Raw genomic sequence first — 9,958 nt, forward strand, 5'->3', positions numbered from 1 at the left:
ATTTGTCGCATATTCAGCTTGTCTATACCAAGAGTGCCAATAATTCTGAATGCTGTGACACAGTGGATTCAAAGTGACACTGGGATGGTAGAAGAAAAAAATAAAATGAAAACAGTGTAAGTTATTATGTGACTTCTGTTGTTACTAGTGTGGAGGAGACCCATTCTGTATTGTATGGTATGGAGAGCAATTGATTTCATATCAGTCTTTCGCTACAAATGTAGTCTGTGCAAATAAATATGCACATCTCTCATGTTCACTGCAGACAATGTGCTCTATAAATAGCAGGGAAACTATGGCAACTGCCAAACCCAGTCTGAGATGGCTGTTCTGTTAAAGTTTTTAAATTCAAACAGAAATTTTAAACTTTATTTCACCATCCTTGGATCTCCAAAGAATTTGAATAATCATTATTATTAAAATTATTATAGCACCAATGTACCACCGGCTTACCATTAATGGGAATCCTGGCTAAAAGTGCAAAAGTACCCACTTTACTCATATTGCAAGTTCAAGTAATGATTGGTATATATTAGTGTACATATTTGTATATAATAGTACAATAGTTACAAAAATACTATTTACCCAGCAGAGGAGCAGCTGGCATAAGAAATGCAACAGTAGATGACAGAGTGTAGACAGGAAGTAGGAAAAAATAAAATAAATACATAACTGACAGAGTAATTTCCTGAATAACAGCAAAGTTCATGTTTTTACAGTACCAAACAAATACTTTAGTGCTCGTATTACTTTAAGCTGTTGCTAATTTCTTTTATCCTCATTAAATGTGCTGAAAGCACAGTTTGAAAGAATTAAAGGACAGAAATCTTTCTTAATCACTACTTTGACCAGTGAACTATGCAGGCGATATTTTCATATATTCTAAGGGACAGTTTGTAACACAGAGACAAGACAAACAATATGACCCATACTGAGCTACACTTTTCCAGAGCTAATCCGAAGTTCTTATATCTACATAAATGTTTACCCTGATTATTATGAGACACTGGGAGACACTGATTAGTATGCGCAGAGAGAAAGCTAGAAAACATTGACTGATTTTTAATTACCTTTACTGATAAATATACGCAGACTCCAAGGAAAACAACATCTGCAAAAGGATTGAAATATAAAACAATCAACAATCAAATAGATCTGAACTTTAAACATGTGGCAAATAATAGGATAGAATAGAAAACTGTATGAAAATCCAAACCTCAAAATAAAACTTAACACATGATTCCTGTGGCTGATAAGAACATAGCATGATGGCTTATTCCCTTCTAATAACATAATATAATTCTCTTCTAATTATTCATGGTATGTTTTGTTAGTATTATTGCACTTAGAGACTTCCACAGAGTGGAAAAGGGAAACATAAGGCAACTGCAGCAAAATAGTGCACTTGTACATAAAAACTACAATGAAAAAAATTGCAGATTGCACAAAACCTTGGGCAACACATCACCATCTTTTATCCTAAGGTTGTCAGTCACATGAACCACTAACAGACCTCTGACAAACTGCAGTCCAGACCAGATGGTGCCGCACATGAGAGACAACCTTAAAGACAACCTACAGGTAAAGGGCTGATGTGTTTTGTCGATTCTGCAGGTGTTTTGTATCTCCTTTGTTGTTTTGCCAGTCTGTTAGTCCTTCAGGTAGAAAAGTGTCTTCTTTAGATTTCTCCAAGCAATCAACATCCTCTTGATATGAGGACTTCTCTTGAAAGGGGCGAGGTCCTAGCAGTTCCACCATGTCAGCCCTGTCTAGAATCTCTTGGTCTAGAAGATGCTTTGCCACCTGCATTACATGACCAACAGGAAACATCAAGCTTTGAGGTCATTAAAATACACATTTTTTTCATACTCCAAATATATGACAGTTTTGAAAAATGCTCAGCACAAATGAAAATCCATTTGCAGCATCACACTCTGCAAATGTCTCTGAAGCACTTACTACAAATGTTAAAAAGTTCGCACCTTCTCCACCATTTCCTTCTTGTCAAGTATGAGCTCAAGTGTTCGTTGGAAGGCAGCGTCTATGAGTGAGCGAACTTCCTGGTCTATAACCTGGGCTGTAGATTCACTGAAAGGTTTGTCAGTTATAAGGCTGCCCCATTGCGGTAGGTCAAAAGAAACCTGACCCACCGCACCATTCATTCCAAACTGTACAATCTAAAATATGAAGAGAAGAAGAATATGAAGACTGGAACAGAAATATATAGTCAATAAAAATCATAAATTATTCTCTATGAGTCATTTTAACTCTATGGATGGTTATGCTTTTTTTTTTGTTGTTGGACAAAATACGGTTTGGTTACGCCTGAATTTCTACAATAAGCCTGTTCTGCAGTGAGGCGAGTACCTGTGCATAGGCAGACTGTGTGACTTTCCTGAGATCATCTTGTGCCCTGGTGGTGACTTGACGAAAGAAAACCTGCTCAGCCACTCGACCACCCAGCATCATGCACATTCTGTCAAACAGCTGCTCCTGTGTGAATAGGTACTGCTCTTTAGGTAGATACTGTGCATAGCCCAAACCTGTCCCTCTAGGAACAAGTGACACCTGGTGGAGTACATTATAATGATGAATCTATAATCAGTTAATCATTATAATTATTACAGTATTATTGCAGAGAGAGAGCAAGAAATGTAAAGAATACCTTAAAAAGTGGGTCTGCATGTTCAAGAAACCACCCAGTGACAGCATGCCCAGCTTCATGATATGCCATAGTAGTTTTTTCTGGAAGTTGCAGAACCTGAGATCTTTTCTCTAGACCTGAGAACACGACAGACATCTTAAAAAATGCTTAAATCATAATATTAACATCAGGTTAATGGATTGACATAAAATAACATATAAGCTCTATATTTTGACACCACTGCTTTTATAACTCAGTTGTACTGTATTGTCGTTGTATTTATGTAATCAAAAAAGTGGTTATGGAAAGATTCACATATATACTATCAGTTTCTTTTGGTTCATTTTGTTTGACTTACCTCCAACAACCCTTTCAACTGCCCACTCAAAGTGTTTGTTACTGACATACTGGCTGAGACGACGTGCAGCTATTAGAGCTGCCTCATTACACACATTTGCAATGTCAGCCCCTTATACAAACACAGAGAAGCAACAAATAAGTTAGACTGTGATGAAATTAAAGCAAGAAGCAGCTGAAACTGTATGATTTTCTTTTTTAGATTTGTTTGGTATTCAGTGATCGTGATCTTTTATTCCCACCAGTAAAATCTGGGGTTAAAGCAGCAAGATTCCTGGCCAGCGTCTCTACATCTACACTGGAGTCCAACTTCAGAGGTCTTAAATGCACCTTAAAGATTGATGCCCTGCCTTTCATATCTGGAGGACCTGCAAAAAACAAAAAAGAAGACCACTGTCTGTATAATTCATTAATAAATCACTCTGCTTCAAGTTCTGTCACATATACAGTACTGTGCAAAAGTCTCACTCCTTAATTCCTTTATATTTGGTTTTCATTGAGCTAGACTTTTCTAAAGTGATCTTGAGAAATAGTTCATCAGACTTTCGAGCAAAGACCTGACACAGGATCAGAGATGCATTTGGTCCTTCAATTAATCAATCTGCTGTTCACCAAAGCCTCATTAATAATGGTTTAAGTGGAAGGGTGGCTTTCAAGAAGCAATTCTAAAGGAAGAGCAACCGGAAGAAAAGGCTGAAGTATGTCAAATTATGCAAGAATTGGACTCAAAATGAAGTACTGAAACCACATTTACAATTTTTAGTTTAAAGGCTCATCAATATGTATGGAGGAGCTCATAAGAGAACCTGCCCAGATCCTGAAGATCAACATTATTGAACCTGAGTGGGATCATTTTGATAGTGTAGAGAACAAAAGGAGCCAACATCTGAAAATAACTTTGATTGTCCTTCAAGAAGCCTATTCCTGAAGACTACTTGAAGAAATTACAAGAAAGTTGCCTGAGAGAGTTAAGGCTGTGTTGAAGAATAAAGGTGGTCATATCAATGAATGCAATGAACAGCCTACGTCCATTGCAGCCCTTAGTTATGCTGCAATAGATGTAGGCTGCCGGGGATTCCCATGATGCATTGAGTTTTTTCTTTCCAGTCACCTTTCTCACTCAGTATGTGTTAATAGACCTCTCTGCATCGAATCATATCTGTTATTAACCTCTGTCTCTCTTCCACAGCATGTCTTTATCCTGATTTCCTTCTCTCACCCCAACCAGTCGCAGCAGATGGCCCCGCCCCTCCCTGAGCCTGGTTCTGCTGGGGGTTTCTTCCTGTTAAAAGGGAGTTTTTCCTTCCCACTGTCGCCAAAGTGCTTGCTCATAGGGGGTCATATGTTTGGTGGGTTTTTCTCTGTATCTATTATTGTGCAATCTACTGTACAATATAAAGCGCCTTGAGGCAACTTTTGTTGTAATTAATTAATTAATTAATTTGGCGCTATATAAATAAAATTGAATTGAATTGAACTGAATTTAACTTGAATGTTTTTACCTAATATACTGTATTTCCATGTATGTTTGAAAATGCTTTAATAAATTACTGCACATATGTTCAGTTTATCTAGCAAAATATAAAGAATCGACAGGCAGCTCAAATTTGTTTGCACAGTACTGTGCAAACAAAAAGCTTATAGAGCTGATGCTGACAATTACTCAGCCTTCTGCTGCATTACACATGCACAATTAGCAACTGCAAAAATAGTTCACTGAAACCATGTCAGCATGAAAAGGTGGTGAATCTTGTTTGTAGAAACTTTACAATAACACTTTTTTTAAAGGTTTATATTCGGTCGAAAGGCAGAGCAAATTCTAAAACAACAATGTATTGACTTAAAAGTTTCAGTACAGAAGCATTAACTCTTACTGGAGGAGAAATGTTTTAATTCGCTTTTAAAGCCATGAATTCAGCGTAATTTATTTTACCATTTAAAAACCCTTTGTCATTTGCAAGCATCCAGGAAAGGACCCAATATAAGTCCTAAGGCAGTGGCCAAACTTGTGGCTTGTTGGAATACCAAGTTACATAACTAATTGCTCATTAAACCAATTAGAAATGTGAACTTTTTCAGCACTCCCATCTTTCTGTCATCTGTTTACAAAAGACAATATACACAGACAGAAGGACGGGGAACAGAGAATAACAGGGAAATGAAGAGCAACATATCCCATCCCTCGTGTTGGCCTCCAGTTACCTAATTTGTCCTTTATAGAAAAACAGCTCTCTCATTATGATCTTGTTTTCTTTGATAGAGAAAAGTGGTCTGGCCACCCACCCTGTAGTCCTGGTGTTAGGAAAATTAGATCTTAGCAGGCAGGAAATATCAAATTAACCGAAGATAAAAGCAAACATTATGCAACACGTGCTTTTAATGACATAAGACGTAAACAGGCAAGAAGAAACATACAGTAAGTACAAGATATGAGTTTCAATAATGTCAAACGTAACACCTCATCTAAAGCAGGGAAAGTCAAAGTTATGCAGACCATCTGGGTCTGCATGCACACCAGAGCCAGTGAATCACATGTGGAATAATAAACTGGGAAACAGAAATCAAAAAGAAAATAAACTTAATCACAGCAAAAGTAAAAGTGAGCTTGGTGTTGTGGTCAGACACCAATAATCTGAAAATTAACTGAAATTTGAAATGCATCTTAATAAACATAGAAATAATGGTTTTATATTTATAGTTTTCATAAAAGGTAACTGAGTTGCAACAAGAGAGGAGACTGCAGAGGAAGTAGGCAGATCTCCGGTTAATATTTATACTTCACCTATGTATACATGTCGATCAAAGCGTCCAGGCCTCATCAGAGCTGGATCCAGGATATCGGCTCGATTTGTGGCAGCTAAAACCACGATGTTAGTGCTGCTGTTGAATCCTGCAATGACAAAAGCATTTAGAGGACTGAGGGCTTGTGAAAAAATAGCATCAGAAATGTTGACATAAAACATAATTACCCACCATCCATTTCCACAAGCAGCTGGTTGAGGGTGTTCTCCTGTTCGCCCTCATCACCAAAGTTTTCTTTGCCCCGCTTTCTGCCGATGGCATCAATCTCATCAATGAAAAGAATGCAAGGAGCATTTTTTCGAGCTGTGGCAAACAAATCTCTTATCTAATAAAACACAGAAAAGATCTATTTATTTCTACAGTTATACTAATTTTTGACATTGCCAAAACACCCAAAAGTAGAAAGTCTTCATCATTTTAATTTGATACGAGAATGAGTAATTCAGTGATCTGCTGTATTTGCACATATTGTGGTCACACTGCAGCATCACAAGCATGTCACCCATCATTTTGCTTTCAGACCCGTTGAGAGTCCAATCATTCAGCCCTGTACTAACCCTTGCTGCACCCACACCGACAAACATTTCCTGGAACTCCGAGCCGTTGACTGCGATGAAAGGAACGTTGGCCTCTCCTGCAGTGGCCTTAGCTAGCAAAGTCTTCCCATTTCCAGATGGACCCCATAGTACTGCACCCTGTAAACAAGGGAGTTAATTAGATTTAATATATTTTCTATCTTAAGGAATTTTTTGTTCCAGTGAGTATGATCAGAATACAGAAGTGCAGAATTGCTTTATTTTAAGAAAAATAATAAATTTCTTTATCAAGAAATGACACACCTTAGGGATCTTAGCACCCAGGTCATGATACTGACGTGGGCTTTTCAGGAAATTGATAAACTCCAAGATATCTTGTTTGGCCTCCTCACACCCTGCAACATCTTTAAAACGGACACTGACATTGTTTTTAATTATCCTGGCTTTGGATTCACTTATCCCAAAGAGGCTTCCTCTCCCCCAGCCACCAAGTCCTCCTGCCATCGGCCCCTGCCGTGTTGCAAAAAGTAAAAATCCGACCACAAGTAAGATTGGGAGAACACTCAAAAACAGAGTCCTATGGGAAGAGAAAAACCTTAGTTAGGACATCGATTCTAATAACCTATATATGCAGTAACTTTAAAGTTAAGCTGCTGTACTTTCTCACCCATCACTTTCACTGCTGTAGAGCACAGGTACTTTCTGAGTGGAGTCCAGACCTATTTCCTGCTGTGCTAGCTCCAGGTTATGCTCAAATGAGTCTGCGCTGCCAATGTTGAACCACAAATAGTTCTGAAACATGAAGACAACAGCATGTAGTATATGTAGTAAGTATATCTACCTTTACTGTACTTTGACTGACTCTTCATCTGGACTGCGGCCCCTCGGAGGAGGCACACTACCATTGTGCATTGTTAGAATAGCAATTGTTCCTCGTGTGATTTTCTCAGTGTAATCAGTCAAATGCCTGCTGCAAATAAAGGTTAGCAAGCTTTATTTAGAAAAAAAAAGCAACTGATAAGGAAAGACAGTGAGAAAATGAAAACGAAAGTACTTATGTGCCAAATACAAATATGTCGACTGCTGAGATCTGTATTTTAAAACTTGTGCTCTTGGAATTTCAGAAAGTATGTGTGTCTTCTACCAACAAAAGCAAATGGGAATACAGTGTGTGAGAAAAAGAAAGATGTTTGTTTTGTTTGTTTATACAGTCATTTTTATCAATATAGTGAAGTACATTTTGTCGCTTCTCATCAGTTTAACAGTAAGAATAAATGCATTTAGTTTGTATAAGACACTGCAATTACACACTGGGACATTTAATGAAACTGACCACTCGTGATGTGTTCACACCGGGGGCTGGAAATACTTTGACGTACTGTTTGTTGACAACCTCGACATGGCCCACCTGGGAGGAGAGCAGAAGGAATCATTTGTTCACATGGTTGCAAACACAAGCACAGACACACAGGTGTAAGGAAGACACCGTAATTAAAACGATCTCTGCCTCTCACCAAGCCTCTACTCAAGTAGTGATGTACAAAATCCTTCCAGGAGATCTGGACTCCTGTTTCTCTAAAGTGAAAGTACAAGAAAGCTGAGGCCATGCCTGCTGCACCGGCTGCTAGGTTCTGGACCGTTTTATCATCAAAGGGAAATTCCTCCTGTTAGAAATAGGATAATGAAAAAATATTTTAGTTTACAACTCCTATATAGAATCATTTTAGTAAACATATTTTGTTATTATTTAGTGACTGAAGACGAGGCAGTTATTGTCACAATTCTGGCTATGATTCACACCTGAAAGCGTGACCACCAGTATGATTCCCCTCTCTTCCATCGTTTTCGTCTTTGGTCCTTCCCGTTATTTGAGTCCTGCCATTCCCTTCCACGAGACTCTTCTTTTATATTTCCATCTGAACAGCAATAATAACACAACTGTTCATTGCGGCAGAGCTGAGAAATACAGGGCTTACAAACTCACTGGGTAAAGAAATTATACACAGTTCAACAATACATAGAAAAGTAAGCAATTGTGTTCTTCACACTGCCCTTAAGGTTTACAGTCTGTGTGCACACTGATTTAGAGTCATTAAAAAGGTAAACAGCACTAAAAGATGGACTACCTTTTGGCTGTTTCCTTGAGCTAAGTAACCGAGTAACTTGGAAAATGTGTTGATGTAAACCTCCGCATCTTCTTTGGATGAGTGATTTCTTCTGAAATAGGTTAGCAGCGAAGTCAGTCATCAAAAGCCATGTATAAAAAGAAATGTACATGAAATAGATTCAGTTCAATTAAATTTTATTTATATACTGCCAAATCACAACAACAGTTGCTTACAATAATACAAAGAAAACAGAGATGTAAACAAACTAACTGAGAGAAAGGATACAGTCTCATGAAGCAGAGACTGTATTCGTGTTTTTACATTTTTAAAAAACCCTTTTGTTTGCTCACATGTTTAAGGATTACTGAAATCTGATTAAGATCTAGGCACACTGAAATGTGTTGCATATAACCTAATTATATGCAGTCATTGCAACAATGACACTGAACAGCTGCTGTTAAGGTCAAATATTTACTTCATTTTGGCCATCTGCACATATTTAATGTTGATTCAGTTATGTTTATGGTTTGACTAAACTGATTACCATACAACTGCTCAAATTGTGATTCACTATGAGAGAGCATTTCTCAGTATCAAACATACATAATAGTGCACGCAATAAAACCATTGCTGCAGGTTATGACTCTGGAAAATTCATCTTACACAGCTCAACCATACACATTCACACCGGTAAAAATAATGATCCCATAGTGGAATACAGGCACCTGTTGGTGACAATTTTCCCCTATACAGTTGACTACAGAAAGAAACTGAATACTATGAATGTATTTTTAATAGTAGTTAGTAGATTTTTTTTATGAAGGAGAGACAATGGGTGAGGCAATTCATCTTCTTAAACAGTTTTAAATATTAAAGGCAACTGGATGGATAAATGAGCGAGAGAGAGAGCCCCTTTAAAAATAAATGTATTATGAAACTGAGGAAACTGATTTATAAACTACATTAACGGAACGGACATCGCCTACCGTGAGAGAACAAACAATGCAGGAATGATAAATAAACACTGCTGCAGCTTGCTTGGGTTTTTTTGGAGTTGACTGCTATATCTGGATTTTAAAAAATACCAAAAAACAAACTTTTAACATAATTCCTTGCAAACCATTGTTAGCAAACGCAGGTGACAAAAAAACTTGCGTCATCTATTTTTTTTGGAAGTGTAGTTAAGCTGATATAAAACAATAACGGCGTTTTTACAACCTACCGACGCGAGAACCACGAAGAAGCGAAAAGTAGATGAAGAAGAATAGTTGCGGCTCAGCGTCCGGACTCGGTTCCTACAGTAGCCGACAGTCAAAGAGAGGAGACTCATCCTGTCAGCCCGACTGACTGACGGACCGACTCACCGCAGAGCCATTAGGAAAGGCACCGGAGGCACGGTGCGTATCACAGTCATCTCGCGAGATTTTGGTTACAGACGCTACAGGTAGGCACCAGTCTTCCAGCGGTTTGTTTTTTGTTGTTGTTGTTTTTTTTTTTTTTGTTAAGCCCAG

At 38.0% G+C, this 9,958-nt stretch overlaps 1 protein-coding gene across 2 annotated transcripts; it reads right to left on the minus strand.

The window, feature by feature from the left end:
• Nucleotides 1–247: 247 nt before the first annotated feature.
• On the minus strand, nt 248–9,936 carry LOC120720848 (AFG3-like protein 1). Of its 2 annotated transcripts, XM_040010651.1 has the most exons (16): nt 9,670–9,936; nt 8,466–8,556; nt 8,140–8,255; nt 7,854–8,003; nt 7,673–7,747; nt 7,007–7,131; nt 6,643–6,916; nt 6,361–6,498; nt 5,975–6,128; nt 5,784–5,891; nt 3,244–3,369; nt 3,003–3,113; nt 2,666–2,781; nt 2,368–2,568; nt 1,983–2,177; nt 248–1,803 (listed from the first exon to the last, which is right to left on the minus strand). In XM_040010651.1, exons 1-16 carry the CDS (start codon nt 9,775–9,777, stop codon nt 1,576–1,578), a joined length of 2,316 nt encoding a protein of 771 aa, XP_039866585.1. In that variant the 5' UTR covers nt 9,778–9,936; the 3' UTR covers nt 248–1,575. The 2 variants fall into 2 exon arrangements, with proteins under 2 accessions (XP_039866585.1, XP_039866586.1); XM_040010652.1 differs by lacking the exon at nt 8,466–8,556 and having other exon boundaries at nt 9,670–9,775.
• Between the last annotated feature and the right edge of the window lie 22 nt (nt 9,937–9,958).

The sequence above is a fragment of the Simochromis diagramma genome, unplaced genomic scaffold, assembly GCF_900408965.1.
Source record: "Simochromis diagramma unplaced genomic scaffold, fSimDia1.1 OVJJ01000603.1, whole genome shotgun sequence".
Taxonomy (NCBI): Eukaryota; Metazoa; Chordata; class Actinopteri; order Cichliformes; family Cichlidae; genus Simochromis; species Simochromis diagramma.

Bases quoted from the DNA above. Each gene is read 5' to 3' on its own strand.
- LOC120720848 (XM_040010651.1), bottom strand. From the start codon at position 9,777: ATGAGTCTCCTCTCTTTGACTGTCGGCTACTGTAGGAACCGAGTCCGG. The intron at 5,892-5,974 runs GTGGGTAATTAT...TTGTCATTGCAG, and splicing joins GCTGCTTGTGGAAATGGATG to GATTCAACAGCAGCACTAAC. The intron at 2,782-3,002 runs GTAAGTCAAACA...TCGTGTTCTCAG, and splicing joins AGTTGAAAGGGTTGTTGGAG to GTCTAGAGAAAAGATCTCAG.